This window comes from Saccostrea cucullata, unplaced genomic scaffold, assembly GCF_032062105.1.
Source record: "Saccostrea cucullata isolate Sc308-1 unplaced genomic scaffold, CSIRO_AGI_Scuc_v1 ctg554, whole genome shotgun sequence".
NCBI lineage: Eukaryota > Metazoa > Mollusca > Bivalvia > Ostreida > Ostreidae > Saccostrea > Saccostrea cuccullata.
The window spans coordinates 255,248-276,644 of record NW_026931577.1 but is presented as its reverse complement, the minus strand read 5'-3'; the positions used below and the strand labels follow the sequence as shown (position 1 = coordinate 276,644).

At 30.4% G+C, this 21,397-nt stretch overlaps 2 protein-coding genes across 2 annotated transcripts in view; one reads left to right on the top strand and one right to left on the bottom strand.

Annotated features, from left to right (window-relative positions):
- Positions 1-706: 706 nt before the first annotated feature.
- Positions 707-5,532, top strand: LOC134233030 (stabilin-1-like). The gene is made up of 9 exons (XM_062715027.1): positions 707-794; positions 1,365-1,458; positions 2,271-2,390; positions 2,697-2,905; positions 3,451-3,558; positions 3,981-4,091; positions 4,372-4,479; positions 4,857-4,967; positions 5,411-5,532. Exons 1-9 carry the CDS (start codon positions 707-709, stop codon positions 5,530-5,532), a joined length of 1,071 nt encoding a protein of 356 aa, XP_062571011.1.
- A 625-nt stretch (positions 5,533-6,157) lies between these two features.
- Positions 6,158-21,397, bottom strand: part of LOC134233035 (uncharacterized) — a 43,662-nt gene continuing 28,422 nt past the window's right edge. Inside the window, exons 18-23 of the mRNA XM_062715031.1 lie at positions 9,462-9,621; positions 9,060-9,186; positions 8,580-8,745; positions 8,080-8,251; positions 7,621-7,750; positions 6,158-7,416 (exon numbers count right to left, since the gene is read on the bottom strand). Of these exons, the coding sequence (XP_062571015.1) occupies positions 7,178-7,416; positions 7,621-7,750; positions 8,080-8,251; positions 8,580-8,745; positions 9,060-9,186; positions 9,462-9,621 (994 nt within the window). The 3' untranslated portion in view covers positions 6,158-7,177. The remainder of the gene's footprint in view (positions 7,417-7,620; positions 7,751-8,079; positions 8,252-8,579; positions 8,746-9,059; positions 9,187-9,461; positions 9,622-21,397) is intronic.

The window sequence follows — 21,397 nt, the reverse complement described above, 5'->3', positions numbered from 1 at the left end:
AAGTGAACCTGGCTACAACATTGTACATGCTTCAAATAAAACAACAAAGGAATATATTTTGCATTAATCAATGGAAAGTTCAATAATGAACTACACTCAATCGGAAATCTTCGAGATCAGCTTCTCCTCTTTGAAATACATTTATATGCATTTAACCTCTTATCCATCTCTCCATCGCCTACATCTGCTCTCCAAAATATCACTTTAATTAAGTCAACATCTTCAGTGTTTTTAATGATCAATAAATATTTTCTAACTGCATTAAAAAAATAATTAGATACCATTAAAAATAAGTGAAGTATGAAACAGAATTTTTTTTTCCTCTAGAGAAAGAATTATTGTAGAGCTAAATGTCGGTTTGATTTACTGTAATCTGCTTACAAAAGAAAATGATGAAATGTTCGATTTGCAAGGATTGCAGTGTCAGTGGCGGCAACCAGAAAAAAATATTGGAACGCATTCCTTCTACCTATCATTAACTGTTCATGAACCTCAGTGTTTAACATTTAACCGTGTTACTACAAGGGATTATTTCGCCGACATCGAAAACATACACTCTACTTAACACAATATTACACAAAACAATTTTTTGGATGTCATTTTTCATCAAAATACATATTGCATATTTAAGCATATTTTCTATCGTGGTATAAAAAGCGATTTTTTTTCATGAGGGTCCATCTAAAGTATTTGCCAAGAGCTAAGCATGGAAACAAGGACTCTTTTACGCTTAATATTTCTATCAGTCTTTTTCTGCCTCTGCATCATCGCCTTTTTCCCTGAGGATGTGGACGGTAAAAAACTTTAGTACTTTATTTCCTTTTTTTTGGTTAAAAAAGACAGGACTTTTATTTGAACTTATACAGTTAAAAAGTGCGGTCGATGTCACATTATAAATATCCTATTTACAGCTGTCTCTTTTTCTCTATCAGTACCGCTCTTTTTCTCAAGATTATGTTGGAATATATGTAATTAAGTATTGTATAAAAAAAAGTTCTCAATTCTTAACTGTTTCAAATATGATTCTCTGATCTCGTACATGACATGAAGATATTTGCTATATACCTAAAAAAAATGCATTTGAAATTGAAAATGAAATGATAACTCATACTGGTTTCAGTAGACTCAAATTTTCTCAATTAAAATGATTGATTGTGTGTTGTTTAACGTCCCTCTCGAGAATTTTTCAGTAATGTGGAGACTCCACCACTTACTGGTGGAGAGCTGCAAATTCTATTGCAATTAAAATGATAAAGAAATGAATTTCACATTCTCTGCGTTTTAGGTACCTTTTTGTAACTATTTCATTGGAGATAAATCTAAGCGGTTAAAAGTATACATGAATTATATCCTTTGAATTTTAGGTACCTATGCAGTCCGCAGGAAAGGGTACGGGAACAGAAGGAGATACGTTGGTCATAAAATAAGGAGAGGTGGCATCAGACGGGCAAGCAGAAGGTAAATCGGAAAACACAGGCTTTGTTTGTTTATTTTTGAATGACCCTCTCGAGAACTTTCCTCTCATATACGTATGGTTATAGCAACACTGCCGATGTAGGACCGTAAATTTAGATATATGCTCGGCTCACAAAAACATTGGATTGTTAAGGATCTTTTTCGAGACAATACTTACAGCGACAGGGATTTCGGTTTGTAATTATCCGTCAAATGACAAACACAGTGTTGTTAACACATTTTATTTTTTTTTGTTTATTTTCGAAACAAAGATTATCACCCGTGTGGTATGGTGGTTTGAATGCTTCAGGGTCACTCAATAAGACGTTGATTTTGATTTTGAAGACGTTGACATTGAAGACAAGTTCGTGTGAGATTGTACTAATAGGATTTCAATATCGCAATATGTCCTGGCACGAATGAAACATATGGACATAACGAACAGTATTCAGGATCAAACGTCCATAAAACAATAAAAAAAAAAACAGGAGCAGAGCAAACGCAGACCTCCCAAACATCAGAGATGGGATCAGGTGTCATGGAGGAGTGAGCATCTCTTGCCGACGAAAAATCCCCCACTGTTCATTGGCTCAGAGTGCCTAGTATATATAGGTCTAAATATGCAACCCTGCAGAGGCAACTGGTGGCATCTGAATATTTATCAAAATTTTAAATTTTGAAAAGGACAGACAAACAATACCAAGATTGGGTCATGTTGACATCTTAAATCAACCAATTAACATTAAGATTTTAAGAATCAAGTGCATGTATTTAGACAAAACATTTTTGTTAAAGGTTTCTTATTCATATTTCAGGATAAAAAGAATTAGATTTGTTCGCCGAAAATACCCAATAAAGAGAAGAATTAAAAGAATAAGATTGGTGAGGAGGAAATACCCAAGAAGAAAAATCATCAGAATAAAGAAAACCTTCAGGTAGGAAAATTTACGATAAAAATTGAATCCTTTATCAAATAAGAACAACTTATATGGAGAGGAAAATCAAAGCAAATCTACATGAAAGAAGTTATAATTTATGTCTGATTAAGAGCTACTACACGTATATTAAACTTTTCCGGATTGATATATTATTTTATCAAAAGTTAAAAAATCATGAAAATTTCTATATCACCTGTACTATAACGTCAATAGATAAAATTCCTACGCAGAGATAAAGAATTGGACATCTCGCTTTGTCAATCTCATTCATTAAATAATTTCACAAGTAAAACCTCTATCCAGACGTAGGAGACCTATTGTGATCCGCCATCCAGTAGCACGTCACTACCATAAGCACTACCATTACTACAGACATCAGCCACGATATTTGCCGCCATATTTACCGATAGGGTGCGCTGGTCGATGTGGACGAAACGCTTATTGTTATAGAGGTCACACGTGCGTTTGTAAACGTGGATTTAAAGGCAATCCTCTACGAGGCTGTTATCCAGGTAACTCTATTTATATCAATGTTTCAAAAACTCTCTCAAGGGAGGTTAAACAACAATCCTTCAATATTCTGCAAAGCTTTAAGGCTTTACAATTTAGTTAAATCGTAAGATGTAAAAAATATGGCAAATTATATGAAATGGAGAGTCAAAATTTATTAAACTCTATAAATATATTTATTATTTAAGAAAAAAAGTACGTTTGTATCCAATAAATTTATCTACAAGTACTAAATTATTTCACGGAATAAATTTACGCAATAAATTAAATATTTGTATTTAATGTCTAAAGCTTAGAATCTGCGATGTATCCAAAAAATTGCAATTAAATATTAAAATCTTAGGGGAAAAAATTCAGCTAGTATTTTTTGATTTATTAGATTTTTTTATTTAAATTCTAAATCTGTATATATTATAAATATAAAGCTTAGTATTTTAACAGTTTTATTTGTTAACACTAGTGAATTATTTGGTATATGATATAGGAACTATAATGTGTATTTTCTTTGTTTATTTATTTTTGATTTTTATTTTGCTTTGTGTGAAAGGAGGAGGACCATGTGGAAACAAATGTGGAAAGTACGCAATTTGTAAGTCTGGAAAATGTCAGTGTAAGTCTGGATACTTCGGAAACCCTTTGGTCGCCTGTTTCAAAGGTAAAATTACAATGTGAAACCAAACTTAATAATAAAGATGATCCATGCCTGGATTGGAAAAGCAAAAATGAAAAACAAAAATGTAATTGAATATGATATGTTTATAATGTTGGAAGATTTCAAAATCGTAGGAAGATATCAAAATCTTGATGAACAGCAAGCTATAAACATGTAAATACTGTATACATTCTGACGAAGTTATGTTATCAAGACTTAATATGAATATTATAAATATGGTATAAGTACATTTTGCATATAATTTAATGTGTATTTTGTTTGTTTGTTTATTTTTGATTTTTATTTTGCCTCATGTACATATACACGGTTGTTTTATGTACTTGGAACGCAATGTTTTTGATTGATGTTACATGTATGATGTTATATATTAAATTATATATTGTCTCGTTTTCGTAATGTAACAGAGTACAAATGTAAACGAGGCTGTGGTGTAAACGCTGTATGTGACAAAAGAAAAGGAATATGCAAATGTAAACCAAAATTCATAGGAAATCCACACGTTCGATGTATCGCATGTAAGTTTCGTAACACGTTATTTCAAGCTTTTGTCCTCTGTAAGTTTCATGTACATTGATCTTTTTGTAAGATTTCTTTCTCCGTCTCTCATCCCTTTTAGCATTGTTTCTACCTTGGATCCAGAGATTTTTTTTAAAGTTTGAAATCAATGCTACTAGAATCTACTCAAATACTTCAATGGAACAGCCACATCGTTTGTAAAAACAATAAATTAATTAAATTTAATTTTATTAATAAACATGATAAAGTATATAAATTGTTATATTTTTTCTCGTTAAGTGTATGGTTGTAAAGGGGGATGCGGCCCCTATGCTATCTGTCAGAGTGGAAAATTCTGTAAATGTAAACCCGGATATGGACCAAACCCTGTTGTCGGATGTAAACCAGGTGAGTATTCACTATGTTACATGAAAGTTTTGAATTTCTTTGATATTTTGATAGGGGAGGTAACTTTTACTGAGAAAATTATTATAACTTTAACCAAAATGGCAACAGGATAAAGAATATTAAATGATAATAGAGAAATGGGTTCGTAAATTAAAAACAATAAATAAATCATCTGATTAACAACATCATCCCTTATTTAAATGTATATTTACTATACTTATTACGTCATTTAGATTTAGACGACACAACTAATAAATATAATAAACATCCATCCCTTTCCGAAAGAAAAATTGAAAAGCTAAAAGATATATCATTGTCTTTTATAGTGTTTATTAATTTTGAAAAAAAAATATAACATTGAAATATATTTTGATCAGTTCCTGGCTGCGTTCGAAAATGTGGACTGAACGCTTACTGTGATGCCCCTAAAAGGAAGTGCGTGTGTAGAAGTGGGTACGTGGGTAATCCTTACAAGAGATGTAGACACAGTGAGTATCGTCAGTGCAAGTCATTTTCTCCCCTTTTAACTACATTGTCACGTTTGAAACTAACTGTTTTACATCTAAACTTACCAGACATATAGACAGTAAGAAATGTAGTTACACATGTACATGTACGTATTGTATACTACAAGACATTTGCTTATACTTAATGCTTAATATTTGGAACTGTTAAATTAACCGGACATGTGGACAAGTATTGCAGAACTAAAAGTTCTTTTAAAATTTGTTGGTATTTGTTGACAAATTACTGCATAAGACAGCATTATTCTTCTGTCCAACCTAGTTCTAATGTTTTTCTCTCTATGACAATAAGCTGCAAGTCATTTGTTTTCATTTTATATTGACATATTGTGAATAAAGGAAAGGGTGTCAAAATTGTTAGATATTAATGTTAATTGTTAGATAATATATTTATAATTTTGTTGTAGAATTCTCCATTCCTTGTGGTGGTAAATGCGGAAAGAACGCTTACTGCAGAAAAGGCGTGTGTGTCTGTAAATCTAATTGTCATGGCAACCCATACACAAACTGTGTCAAGAATAAATATTAAATTATATTGTCCGTTGAGGTAATATCACATATATGCATTTCTTTTCCTGAAACGATGTTGGGTAATGGTCATATTACTTTAAAAATATATATACATAATATTAAAAAGGAATACACTTGGCCATCAGTATGAGTAATGTTTTTCTTGCTTAATAAATGAAGTTTTGTCAATGCAAACATCCAAGTGATATCATTTTACCCTGGTACTTCCTATCCTGTCCAGTCATTAAGATGGGGGGTTATGATTTATGTAATATGATTTATAATCCACACTTTCTGCGGTTGCTTTCATAGAAAAACGATTATATATGACTTTGCTGTTCCTTGGAAAAAAAATCATATTGTTTTGCTATACTTTTTGTTGATTATTTACTCTAATCTTGAATGACCCCTCACTGCCCAAGATGTCATAACATAAAAAAAACGTACATTTTACCTAAGATTATTTTCTTTTCCGCCCAAAATGTTCTTAAAAAGATGATATTGAAAACAATTTACAAAGTCTTCCAACAAAGAACAACGGATCATAAAAGTTAATTACAACTTTTGGTGATTTATGAGGAGGGAAGAGATATTTTGTATTTATTTATCTTTATTTCATGAATTATTTTCAACATTTACACTAAAAAACTACAAATGTTAACATTTATAAAACGTCAAAAATTCATACATCAAATTTCAATAAAACACAATAAACACATCTGCGCACATACATGGAAATATATCAAATAATACAGTAACGTTTTATTAACATCAATTTAACATATCGGAAAATTTTATGACACAACTGAAATTATATTTTCCTACGAGAATCAAGTGATTATTATTCAGAGTTTATATTCTTAATTTTGAATGCTTTTTTGTTGCTTACATAGCATACACTAGTAAAATTTCTTTATTTACATGTAAATCGTCAGTGTGCATAAACATATACAGACATGCTTCATACTGATATTTTTTAACTTAATGATTATAGCACTTGAAGCTTAAATATTTTGTTCATGTTTTGTTTCACTAAAAGAGCAGTAAGGAATAAAATCACGAGAATATATCTACATTTAACATTTTATAGTACAAAAAATACAACTCTCATACATGAATTAAAAATCACTATTAAAAACCTACAGGCACATAATTATCAAAAATAATACTACATAAAATGGAATTCTAGAGAGACATGCATAACAAATATAAATTATAGAGACAAAGGTCCATTGGATGTTCAACTGTTCAGTGCCATAAAATAAATAATTACAACTCTTTCTACCCCCATACTCATATTGATAAAACACTTGTTACATTAATCTGACATCGGAATGTTTGGGTAAAATACGGATTTGCCCTATTCGTTTCTGTTTATCCTTGCAATCGGTCCAAGAAAATTAGAAGCATATTGCTTGGTATATTCTGAGAGATTCATTCTCCGTCCATATTGCTGTCAATACAATATTCTGTTATTGTCAATCTCATTCTTTCTTTCACTCTATCAATGTGATTTCGATCATAACAAATTCCTGAATGCATTTAAAATACACAAGGAGCATTCCAGACCTAAGAGATAAGTTTCTGACATCCGTTTCTTTGAACACTGGATTCTTTTGGCAATATCAGAATCAAAATTTTGATTCACTAAAATACTTCTTGTATCACCTTGTCAAGAGGTAAAAAAGGCACATTGTAGTTAATAATGAAAAATACGAAACTAGCACACTGAAATTCCTACTAGCTCCATTCACTCCGCGAGTGCTCAAAGTGTTTGTGGGAAGAGTGGACTCTTCTTCCACCTTAAATAAAATTCTGTCTATGATGTGGATAATCCCATTGTTTGCTAGAATATTGGACTGGATTATTTTCGACTGCACTCCATTCCATTCCAGCACTATTTCTGTTTAAATAAAATTGGAATTCTTTGTTTAATGAAGTTTAAGGCTAATTGTAAATGCAAAGTATTAATAGAATGATGAAATGTCAAGTGTTACATGTAGTTTTCTCTGCAAGAAATTGATTTCTTTTTGCAAAGAAAATACACACATGTATATGAATTTGAAAATGTTTCATTGTATATTTTTTTTACATAAGAAATATTTACCTTGAGTGTCTTCCTCTTTAAAAATAACATTGACTTTGAGAACACAGTCTGTTTTATTTTCATCACTACATGTAGCCCGAATTCTCTCTATACTTAGTGCTGTACCATTTACTGTGTGACGTTCAAGTAGCTAAATTATAAGATAAACCAAGAATAAATTTAAATTCAGCATTAAAAGGAAAGATTTATGGAAATTATTGTAACATTAATAGGATAAACTTCTTCACAAGTAGTATGCTAAACTTTTAATAGACATATATTGACAAAACTAACAGTATTCAAGCACAAAAGTCAATTAAACAATACACGTTTTGGAGCAGAGCAAACACGGGCCTCCAAAACATCAGAGGTGGGATCAGGTGCCATGGAGGAGCAAGGTATAGAGAAAAACATTTGTAAGAGGTTCATATCCTTCACGAAATCAAAAAAAGTTTGAATTTAAAGTTTGTGACAGTTTACCTCATATTTTTCTGAGGTGTTCACAAGATTATAGAGGTATGATATCTCAGGCTGTGACAAGTATAGGAAGGCCTCACTGGCCGGCATAAACACCGTAAACTCGTTATTTGTGTCACGAAAATCTTCCTCTACTCCAGGTGGGAAAATACCCATAATATTCTGAAGAGAAGCTCTGAAAAAAACAGCATTTAATTCACAAGTTTACTCATTCATTTTTTGTTAAAATTATTGAATTATACATGCAGACAGGTTTAAATAAGTAAAACTTAAGATTACAAAGAATTTATCATATTAAAAAAAAAATGAAATTTCAAACGGTGAATCTGTCACTTAAATAGAATTATATTGATTTTGAAAGGGAAAAAGCGATTTCTAAGGAGCACTCGTTAGATTCTTTATCTCTCAGATTTAGCCAGTTGAGATGCATTATTGCCTTTGAAAGTTTGTATCTCTGAGAGATTCCCTCCTTATAAATCGTTTAACATTTTTCATGAACTTACTTCAATTTATCCTGAGCTTTCATCTCATCGATAATGTTTTTAAAGGAGTAATCCAGAAATCCATCGATGATGTAGATGACCCCATTGCTACAAGCTACTCCGTCTCTATTTATGTCAATATCATATCTAAGGTTACTAAATCCCGCATCAATTGACGTCCCTTCAACTGTAAAAAATAAACAAGAGAATTGTTTTTATAAGCTAAATGTTTCCTTATATAACAAGTTAATTTTTATTGAAGCAAAAAACATTCGGACTTCTTGCATCAGAGATGTTCTGCATAATATAATATATACAATGTCATTTTATATGTTCTTTGACATTTAGTATCTACATAAAAATACATGAACATCTGAAATTTTCTATTTTTCTCCCAAATTCTATGTCAATTTAAATCTTGCTTTTACGAAAGTATTAAATATTTCATTCTACAATTAAATCATATAGACATTAAAAACAAAATTCTTATTTTTCAAGTACCTGTACTCTGTTTTTCAAACGTAAATGGAATTCCATAGGTGGATCTAAACGTGAACTTGTGTTGCATATGTTCTCTAATGAATTTACTATCCAGCAGCCCATTTGGAATGACATGGCCTTTAAAAATCTAAAATTAAATTTAAAACATTATTTGTTATTCAGCTTTCAGCTATTTTATATTAATCATTAGGCAATAAGTAATGATTCCAATTAACATTGATATATATAGCCATTACAATGAATGAATAACAATATCCTTAAAACCAGAAAGTTACAGTTTTTTTTTCAATTCTAAATTTTAACATTTTTTCAGTATTTTAAGCCATCAAACTTTTCTTAGGACTTGTGCAAAGGACAAATTTTCATATCTAAATGTTTATCATTGTCTTTAAAACATCTTACTTTTCTGAGGACCTGTGGATTTGATGACATTCTCTGTAGATCATTCGATGACAATGAATATAAATATTTAGAGGACGGAGCGAACACCGTCATTCTGCTATACTCATCCTGTAGGAGGTTAGAGAAATCCGACAGATTCTTCATCAAGTCATAAAATATCCTGAAATATATTTAGGAACGTTATATGTCGCTCATCATCTAGTGAGAATTAGCTATGCAGACTACAGAGTACGTACAGGTAAGAGAGTCAAACTAGACTTGAAACGGCAAATATCTACCATGTAAATAATATAAACTTTTACTGTACAATTTTTCGTTTTATTGAATTTTTGGTCTCTTTGTGAGAAAAATTAACAGTGGGACGGACAACTTCGGAATGGACATTTTTCCGAACTTGCGCACCCTTTTCCTTCAAAGCTATCATCTTAGGGTTTTTTTTAAGTGGTGGGGTTTTTATAATCAAATTGATTTATGAAAAAAAAAATTCAACATTTTCTGCTAGTTTTTGAGATATTTGAGTTCAAAAACAAAAATCCCATGGGGAAACATGAACTTAAAAATACCCCACAAAAAACCCCACAAAAACCCCATGGGGTTTATTTTTCACCCCATGGGGTTAAATAACCCATATTATTTTTCGTGGGGTTTTTTAACCCACGTTTCACTAAAAATAAAATGTGGGGTTTATTATCCCATAATTTTTCATGTGGGGTAAAAAAACCCATATTATTTCTCTTAATTCTTGTAATTATCAAGTGAGAATTATAAAATAAATATTGTTTGGAGTTGCAACATAAATTAAGTACAATACATGTACATTTTTTATCAACTTTGTAACAATTTAATTAATTAATTTTTTTTCAAATTCATTGATATACAGAACCTGGCCATAAGCGAGTCATAATTTTATTTTTACACTATATATTTCATTGAAAAACCTATTTTATTTAAAACTTGTTGTGAAGTCAATTTTAGCTCAATTTTCATGATTTTTTCACTGAAACATTCAGAATTATTAAAATTTTCTTATCTTAAATGATAAACAAAATGATACTTAAACTATTGAGAATAAATCATAAAATATTGTCATGACAAAAATTTCTAACCTCAAATGACTAAGATTTCTTAAAAAATTGAAGTCTTAAAATTTTTGTTTTGCACTTGACCTGTGATTTCACGGTAATGCAGAAAGATAAAACTATTTTGAAATAATGTGAAGAAACTACAACAAATTCTGCATTTTATGGTGTTTTAGACATTAAAAAGAAACAATAAATGACACTGCAAGAATATATTAGAAAAATTTGTATCCTAATGAAATATATAGCGGAAAAATAAAATTATGACTCACTTATGGCCAAGTACTGTACATTTATCACTGCATATGTAAATTAGTCTAGACATGGCATAAGCATGATAAGAAGGGAATTAAATTATTTTTTTTTTTGACTGACCCGTAAGTGAAAAAGTAAACAAGTACGGATTAAAAGTTTGAAAGTTAATCTATAATATTCCAAGTGGGGGAGAGAAATGATTATAAAAAAAGACAATGGAGTGGACCGGCAATTTCATAAAAAAAAACAATGTAAAAAATAATGTGACTTTGTTTACGCTAGCGTAGATCACAGGTTATTGTTTTCACTGTTTTACTGATAAAATTGCCGACTCCTCAGTCCTGTGACCTGTTATTGAACACTGTTGATCGTGAATCACATAGTAATGATAGTTGTTCTACTTACATGGAGTTTAGCAGGTCCAGTACAATCTCTTTATTTAGCTATATAGCTTTAAATAGCTTTATAGCTTTATCAAGCTATTCAGTATAGCTTAATTTAGCTATTTTACTGTACTTTTTTCTCAAAGGTGTAATTTTCTCAGTATGTACAAAAAAGCGCACCTTGGTGCAGTGATGATATACAACTTTGAACTCTTCTTAAAATAATGCATGTAAAATTCACTCATCAAATTAGGTCTCCTTGAGAGACTTTGTAATCAAAGTTCTACAAGTTTTGGGGCTATATAAAGCAACTGATACAGTTACTTCTGCAATGATATTATAATGGAGACCAATTATGTTCAACAAGATAATTGGTTGGTAACAGTTCAGCACAATGAGAAGCAATCATGCCTCAAGGCACCCAAGGTAGTGGACAGTTAGTCTAACAATAGAAATTCTCTTTTGCTTAAAAGTATTCAAAAGCTGCAAAGTTAGAACTATCTTTGATTTTGGTTGTTCTTTTGATAGCCCATAATACAAATATGAAGAGTCAAATACATGCGACTTTTTGTTTATTTTCAGCTAAAAACATTTTTGTGAAAAACTGTATAAAAATAGCTAAATAAAGCTATTTTCAATAGCTCAATAAAGCTATATAGCTATTTAAAGCTATATAGCTAAATCAGGAGATTGTACTGGACCTGTTTAGTTTGAGCTCTGCTGTTTGTAGCATAATGGACTTGATTCAAACAAAGACAAAAACTTCTCTACTTTTCAAAGAATGTTTTTGAAATTGATTGAAAGAGACCAAATCAAATCATGACTTGTGATACTTCTATTTCTAATTCCTCATTTTGGCACCATTGACATTGTCACCCACATCTTTTTCTTTCCCTATGTATAAGTCGTACTTTAAGAAACATATTGGTGACTCTGACAAATAGCGTAAAATTCAAAGATTAAACTGTTATATTTATCCGGAATTCGTTTTTCAGCAACACTGACAAAAGTTAAGTATATTATACTTATAGATGTTTATGCCCACTGGCCCTGATTTGGGAATAAATCCCATTGTATTCCATTCTAAATAATATGTAAATGCAGTAGCTTCTCAATCCTAAACCAGAAAAATGCTTTCTTTAAAGTGATTAAAAGAACCAGTTTGTCTTCTTTCATGCAATATAACACTTTTATAGCTCTTTCAAAGAAATTAATAAATTTAAATCATAAAAAAGAGATGAAAGAAGATGAACTGGTAGCGTTTGGAAGGTGTTATGGAATAAAAATACATGTACCACACCAAGCAAATTTACATGAAATAAAATGAAAGAAAAGACCTAAAGCCCTCAAGGTTTCACTGGTCAGCACGATCATGGACTCTAATAAATTCATTCAATACGCATACAGGTACGGACTGACTATATAAAATCTAATATTTATTTTTGAATATAAATTATGTCTATAAGGCAGCTATAAAGCTCCTCCGTTTTCAATAATTTATTTAAATTTTTAAGATTTATAGCCTTGAGTAGAAAACAGTCTCTCATTTCCTTAAATGTTTCAAAAAAATATAAAACAAATAAAGTTAGAATTGCTCAATACAAGAAATTTATAAATTATCATTTTAGATTAAGAAAGACCATGCTTTTACAAAAAAAAATAAAACCATACTTGCCAAATTTCATTGAAATATGAAAAAGTTATGGCCAGTTAAGAGAACACACCTGTACGACTGACTGAATACGACATGATGATGGATTCTCCCCATGTAAATTTCAGTTCTTTTACAACTTATCATGTAAGATTTAGAAAGTTTATGCCATTGCAAGAAAAATAAAACCAATACTTGCCAAATTTCATTGAAATATGAAAAAGTTATGGCCAGTTAAGAGAACACACTAGTACGACTGACTGTGTAAAACATGATGATGGATTCTCCCTATATAAATTTATGTTCTCTTTTAGTTTTACAATTTAATCACTAAGGATTAAGAATGGCCATACATTTACAAAAAAAAAAATAAAAACCATACTTGCCAAATTCCATTGAAATATGAAAAAGTTATTGCCAGTTAAGAGAACACACTAGTACAACTGACTGAATAGTGAATATGACATGATGATGGATTCTCCCCATGTAAATTTCAGTTCTTTTACAACTTATCATGTAAGATTTAGAAAGTTTATGCCATTGCAAGAAAAATAAAACCAATACTTGCCAAATTTCATTGAAATATGAAAAAGTTATGGCCAGTTAAGAGAACACACTAGTACGACTGACTGTGTAAAACATGATGATGGATTCTCCCTATATAAATTTATGTTCTCTTTTAGTTTTACAATTTAATCACTAAGGATTAAGAATGGCCATACATTTACAAAAAAAAAAAATAAAAACCATACTTGCCAAATTCCATTGAAATATGAAAAAGTTATTGCCAGTTAAGAGAACACACTAGTACAACTGACTGAATAGTGAATATGACATGATGATGGATTCTCCCCATGTAAATTTCAGTTCTTTTACAACTTATCATGTAAGATTTAGAAAGTTTATGCCATTGCAAGAAAAATAAAACCAATACTTGCCAAATTTCATTGAAATATGAAAAAGTTATGGCCAGTTAAGAGAACACACTAGTACGACTGACTGTGTAAAACATGATGATGGATTCTCCCTATATAAATTTATGTTCTCTTTTAGTTTTACAATTTAATCACTAAGGATTAAGAATGGCCATACATTTACAAGAAAAATAAAAACCATACTTGCCAAATTCCATTGAAATATGAAAAAGTTATTGCCAGTTAAGAGAACACACTAGTACAACTGACTGAATAGTGAATATGACATGATGATGGATTCTCCCCATGTAAATTTCAGTTCTTTTACAACTTGAATTATCATTTAAGATTTAGAAAGTTTATGCCATTGCAAGAAAAATAAAACCAATACTTGCCAAATTTCATTGAAATATGAAAAAGTTATGGCCAGTTAAGAGAACACACTAGTACGACTGACTGTGTATAACATGATGATGGATTCTCCCTATATAAATTTATGTTCTCTTTTAGTTTTACAATTTAATCACTAAGGATTAAGAATGGCCATACATTTACAAAAAAAAATAAAACCATACTTGCCAAATTCCATTGAAATATGAAAAAGTTATGGCTAGTTAAGAGAACACACTAGTACGACTGACTGTGTATTAGATGATGATGGATTCTCCCTATATAAATTTATGTTCTCTTTTAGTTTTACAATTTAATCACTTAGGATTAAGAAAGACCATACATTTACAAGAAAAATAAAACCATACTTGCCAAATTTCATTGAAATATGAAAATTAAAGTTATGGCTAGTTAAGAGAACACACTAGTACGACTGACTGTGTAATACAAGATGATGGATTCTCCCTATATAAATTTATGTTCTCTTTTAATTTTACAATTTAATCACATAGGATTAAGAAAGACCATACTTTTACAAGAAAAATAAAACCATACTTGCCAAATTTTTATTGAAATATGAAAAAGTTATGGCTAGTCAAGAGAACACACTAGTACGATTGACTATATGTATAACAAGATGATGGATTCTTCCTATGTAAATTTATGTTGTCTTTCAGTTTTACAATTTATCATTTTAGATTAAGAAAGACCATACTTTTATAAGAAAAATAAATCCATACTTGCCAAATTTCATTGAAAAATAAGAAAGTTATGGCCAGTTAAGAGAACACACTAGTACGAATGACTGAGTATAACATGATGATGGATTCTCCCTATGTAAATTTAAGTCCTCTTACAATTTATAATTTTAAGTCCTCTTATAATTTATAATTTAAAGTCCTCTCACAATTTATAATTTTAAGTCTCAACTCTGTTTTAAGTTGTTATAATCTGCACCAATAAGAACATTTTAATAGAAAAGGTCATATGTTATATGTAGGCATTCACAAATTAATTTGGTAAAATTAAAAAGAAATGTTGGAAAATTATTCCATGAAGATTCAGTACATTTTAATCTGTTTAATAAGAAATATATGAAGAAGTTGATTAATACATGTATGAATTCTTATTTATGAAAATAAGTTGCAAATGATTTAATGAGCAAACCATTGTATTGTTTATTACCAAGAACCATACAGTTCATAGGTTTAACATATATACATTAATCAGTTGTACAGTATACATGTATGTATAACATTTCAAGGTCATTCGAACATTATGAAGCCTTACATCAGAGACATAAATAACAGTTATAATGTCTTTGCTTACATCCAAGTATTTGGAAATTTATCAATATGTCAATGACCGTTTTCCATGGCAATAAAACAATAATTATCAATTAGTAAAGTTACAAAAAAAGTTTTTTTTTTTTTTTTTTTTTTTTTTTTTTTTTTTTAAATTTTCATCAATGAACACTTTGAAATGTGCTTTTTACTAGGAAAACTTTAAAAAAAAAATTAGAGAAGCTAGTTACTCTGAAACCAGCTATGTATACACAAAGGGATATAGTAAACAGGAAATGGTTTGTGTAATGATCAGTCTGTGTGGTCAGTGGAAATGAATTCTTGAATATATGTATATACCGGGTATATCATCATATAGACTGAAACTCTGAAAGGTGTGAGAACATTCCTTCGGGCAAAATTTTCCAATATATTTTCAAAGGTGTGAAATAGGGATAATTCACTGATTTCAATTTAATTGATCTTTTACAAATTTATACAGATTTTCAGAATTAATAAATTGAAAATCAATCTGCAATTCATCCCTTTTATGACAACACTAATCAAAGGGTTTTAATTAAGACTGTTTTTCACTCCAATTAAAATCAGCATAATTTGATAATTAGGTACATTGCATGCCAGTACTAAGTGGTCATTAAATAATACATGGCTTCCCCCCACCCCCTCTCTCTCTCTCTCGACTCTGTATAAAATTATTGCACCCGCAGTAAGGTTTTTTCTATATTTTTTTTCCCCAGAGAATTTCAATTTTAGTTGTTGACAGGATAAGTGGAATAAAAAACCATGCAGAGAGAGAGAGAAAGAGAGAGAGAGATAGGGATATAAAACAATAACAAAAATTTCTGTTAGGTGCATATCAACACTTGAGGGGAAGTTTGGAATAGATTAAGCATTTAAGTGTAAAGCATTCTGAAATAATCAGGCCTTAGAAATTTTTAGTTTTTTGGTTTACCAAATAACGATGAAATGTAGAAGAAATATTATTTAAGCTTTCCGTTAATACTCTATAATTGGAGTTATTAATGTACATGATTAAGGTTTTGCAGTTCAAATATATATGTAGTTAACTCACTTGAATACGTGTAAGATGGTAGACTCCCTATACACTTTTTCTTCTTAAGTACTTCACATCTTTTTCATGTACCATTTCTTTATTATATTTGGTTGAGAGTGTAACATGAAATTAAGAGTAGTTACCATCCATACTTCCTCGTTTCTTAGATTGTTTATATACCAAGTCTTCTCCGGAGACAGATTTTGATACTTATGAAGAATTTAAATCAAAATTCTATAATTTGTCGTTTTTCTTTCTTAAACTTTCAAAATAAAACGTAAATGTCAAAGCTATTGTTGAATGAAAATACACTAGCTTTTATTATATGATTGAATAATTTCAATCTCTCTGATTGGCTGAGATCCAACTATGTTAGAAAAATATTACGTTGTATTGACCTGCACGTGACGTTCCAGGTCAATACAAGGATTTATTTCCTCTACATTTACCTAAAAATAGATTCGGAAATTCCAAATTGATATAAATTGTTTTAAAAAGCTATTTAAAAGCTATTTAAACGACTATGATTTTTATTTTCATGTGAAAAAACAGCAAATATATATTTTGGGTGAGGAGGTAAGAGGGGATGCAGGGACACACATCCCCCTCCAACACTTTTTCTGAACAACATTTTTTTTAAAAACTTTTTGGTAGTCAGTTTTTCCTAATAAAACTCCTTCCATTCAAAATCTATTCCATAAAAAAGACTGACAATATATATTTCTCTCATGGCATTTTTTTTTTTTTACAAAAATTGATTTTAAAAAACATTTCAAATTGATACGACTGGTAAGGTTTATTCACATTTAGATTCTGCTACTCTCTTGTATTTGGCTAGGGCTTAATAAAATGCAAGCAAGTAATTAGCTGTATCATTTTATCAGTGAATCATATAATAAAACAATTATTGCTGATTTTTTCGGTCAATACAATGATTTGGCCATCTTCGAAGTACAATATTCACCTCGCCCTTCGGGCTCGGTGAATATTGTACTCCTCAGATGGCTAAATCATTGTATTGACCTCAAAAACCAGCAATAATTGTATATTATTGTTTAGATGGAAAAAAAATTTCAGGTTAATGAAATGACCATATGTATTTTAAATCTTTATCTTCGATCTTAGAAAGGGAAATAACTATATAAAGCGGATCGTTTTTAAAATATTGTCCTGAGTAGTGAGAAGACTAGATTAATATATATGATATGAGAAATTTTTAAAGGAAGAATTAAAACTATTATTTCATTAATCATTTATTTATTGATTAATAAAGCCTTCAATTTTTTCGTAAACGTTACAAAACACCTTACTTCGATATATTGACCATGATGATATCGAAACGCTTTAGGTTTGGACAGAACCATTCATATTTTTGCGCAGGGGTGTCGTAAAATAAACAGAGCGTGAATTTGTTTCTTTTTTTTTTTAATCCGAGTTTGATTCCATGAAAATTTCATCAACCTTGTTGGTTATATCTATTTTCATAATCTTACATTACGTTTGAATAATAAAAATACAGCAACTAGATTCTTGAGTTAAACCTACCCACCCCCATTTACTAACTTCCGAGAAACCAATATTTACACACCCCAGATCTAGATAATCCAGTCCCATCACTAGTTGCGTTTTACTTCTGAACAAACTAACATTTTTAATGCTGAACAAACTGACACTTTTGATAAATAACTTTATATGTCCTGAGTTTGAAAACCTAATAGAAAAAAAAAGATGTTAAAATATGATTTAATTCCTTCAAAATCCCTAACAAGAACAAAATTGAAAACTTTGAATTAAAAAAAAAAAGCGTACAATCCTTTTTTATTATTCCTAGGTCATGTAGGCTGAAATAGAAAAATTGAACCATTATTTTAAAACCGGAAAGTATAACATTCTTGAAAGTACATGTAGACTGCTCTAAAATGGAACTAGACGACTATTATGCAATATAAACAGGAAATGACAGGTGTCACTACTTAGGTGTGGAACCGAAACCTTGTATATATACACGTATGATGTACGTCTAGGTTACAATGTACCCCATCGGAATACAGCCCTGGGGGTGAATCTTACAATATATTTTCTATCTTGTGTGTACAGAGTGGGTCGACCATGCTCTACGCGCTGAACATTGCTGAAGTTATTAAACAATCATGTGCCCCCTCCCCTCCCCCATACCTAGTACCATAAATACGCGAATTCCATGGATTTGTAAAATGAGATAAAATATTATTTATATAGAATAACATTTATAAAATAAAGATTAATGGGGGTTGGTAGGGTCGAAAGAATTTTACTTTTGATTAATGATTTAAACTTTGATATTCCTATCATGCATTTACAATCAAACAAGTCCGAAGATTGCCCTGAGAGTCCATTTTCCTCGTATAAAAAATACATTTAATTTTTTTTTTACAACAGACCGACAAGAGTAAGGGGTATACTTTTTTTGAGACAGAAACGGGTGTGAACAAAATATCTCGATCATTGCATATATGTGCTTGATAAAGGGGCCGAGCAAGGGACTTTACGCAATCGTACATATTAGGCCTAATTTAATGTTATATATGCTTGTAACTGTAGATTAATCATGTGTTGATAAATAAATAAATAAATGAATAAATGAATGGAAAAGTCAACAATGACAAAATATATATAAATCTACTGCAGGTGGGTTATCGTGTTTTCGGCACTTTAGTAAACACTCAGCTTAATTAATAATCGGTATATATTACTACAAATATAAGATGTTTTAAATAGTTTAACGGAAATAATTGAAAATATATTACCAAAATTAAGTGTAAATCGATAAAATGAGTAATCCGGGCTCGCTACCCATTTTAGTCACCTTGAAAAGGACAAGCGGCGATAATGATGGATAAACACAACATTTTAAGTTAAAACTTTCAGTGAAGGCAAATCTTATAGTAATAAACTATGTCCGTAAATTTCATGAAGAAAGAATGTGTATTTATTCCGTTATTGTCAAAAACACGGTTTTCAGTTTCGAAATTCCCGGCCGGCTCGGCCCAAGTTTCGGTACCCATTTTAGTCGCACTACAGAAGAGCGGAAATGAAGAAAACCACCTGTCTCAGTGTCTGGATGTATAGGCCTAATGATGGAATTCAGAACTTTATTTTAACAAGGATTAATTCACGCAAGTATTTAAATCAGTCCGATTGATTTGGCGTGTGTGAATTATTCCATTAACAACACAAAATGTCCAATTGGAATTCTGCAGTCAGTGTCTGAAGGAATTAGTTTTGTTTACATCATACATGTCAGTGATGTAAGTATTAGCATGCTATGAACTTGGTGGTTATTTCATGCAAAACGGAATCAAGCTCTACATGATAGATATTAGAGGAATATACATGGTCAAAAATGAATATAACTTTTATTAGTTTTCTTAGTCTTACTCAACAGTCAATTTAGGGAGGAGGAATATCTGTCAGGGTGTCCCATGTATCAGTAGGGTATGTCACATTGTGCCTGTCTAAGGTTAATCAAGGTCAAGTTCAGTTAATTTATGGATTCTATAACATTAGGTCTGTGCGAATGAGTTCAATAATTAATCCCTGCATGTACTTTTATGGGGTACTCACAACTTGTGATCCACCCTTGTGACACAAGGGTGGATCTTAACAACTGCAGTGATATATAGATGTGAAATTTTTATTTTCCTTTTAAAAAACTGTGAACCAAAAATTATCACTTTGAAAACAGAGTACCAATCATACAATATTTATGGAAATACCTTATTGAAGAGTTACTGTAGCTCCAAAGTTTTTTTTTCTAATTAGGTCAAACATGAAGGCAAAGGTCAAGGGGTCAGAAATCAAAGCATGCTCAGAAATATCTTGCAACAGATATATTAAAAATCTTTCTCTTCTAAATCAAAGTCATAAGGAAGAATTAATATTTATGAAAAGTATGTCATACTTCAAGGTCAAGATAAATTGGTAAAAAATCATGATAGTGTAATCTGTATTAAGAAAGGAATAATTCGCACAGGTAATACATGTATAAGTTGAACAAGTTGAAAGCCCTATCTCATCTCATTCAAAAGACATAACCAAAGTTTAAGTTTTTGTGACATTGATAAGCCGACCATTTAACTGATGAATATTAAGATTTAATGTCCTCTCTTATTCGCTAAGGTGGGGGACAAAAATCAAAAGAACACATCAAAAGGGATTAACTGACCTTGACCTGATAATGCATATAGATGCTTTCTGTAAAAATAAACGTCTTCTTACAATAATTTAGTTTATAGTCAGAAAGTTTAAGTATCATAAGAAAAAGAAATATCATGTTTAACATACATGTAGATCTATTTCAATGAAAAAAAGTGATATTGTCAGAATGGGATCAATATTGCCTGACTGCACCTTGCAGGATGAAAATTTAGTTTTAATAATTTCAGAACTTCTTTTTTTCTAATTAGAAACCAAAGAATTTTTGATGAATTCCAATTATATATTACTAATAATTTATAATGTACATGATCTATGTACAGATGTAAAGCCTAAATTGATTCGTTATCCAATGTAGATTTAACAGTCGAGCTGGTTGATGACAGGAATAAACTTTAAAAAATTACTAGTAGTAAATAAGGTACCGTAAAGGCGTAGTACATGTATACATTGTCTTATTTAATCATATTTATTGTACCTGCTTTTTTGGCTGATATCAAGTGGTTATTTCAGCTTTTTTTTTTAATTCAGACAGAGTAGCATAGAGATGCAACTAATTTCATTTTTCATAATATTCATTCATCCATAAAAATAATAAAGATACCTAACCTAATGATAAAAAAGAAGAAGAAATCAGATTGGTGATCAATATCTAAAGACATGATGGCGGATCTAAGGGAATACTGTAGGTTGTAATATTTTCATTCGTTTA

What these genes read in the sequence shown, in the direction of transcription:
- LOC134233030 (XM_062715027.1), top strand. Translation starts at nt 707, where the DNA reads ATGGAAACAAGGACTCTTTTACGCTTAATATTTCTATCAGTCTTTTTC. An exon ending in TTTCCCTGAGGATGTGGACG is followed by an intron (nt 795 to 1,364) that starts GTAAAAAACTTT and finishes TTTGAATTTTAG; the next exon opens with GTACCTATGCAGTCCGCAGG. An exon ending in TTACAAGAGATGTAGACACA is followed by an intron (nt 4,968 to 5,410) that starts GTGAGTATCGTC and finishes ATTTTGTTGTAG; the next exon opens with AATTCTCCATTCCTTGTGGT.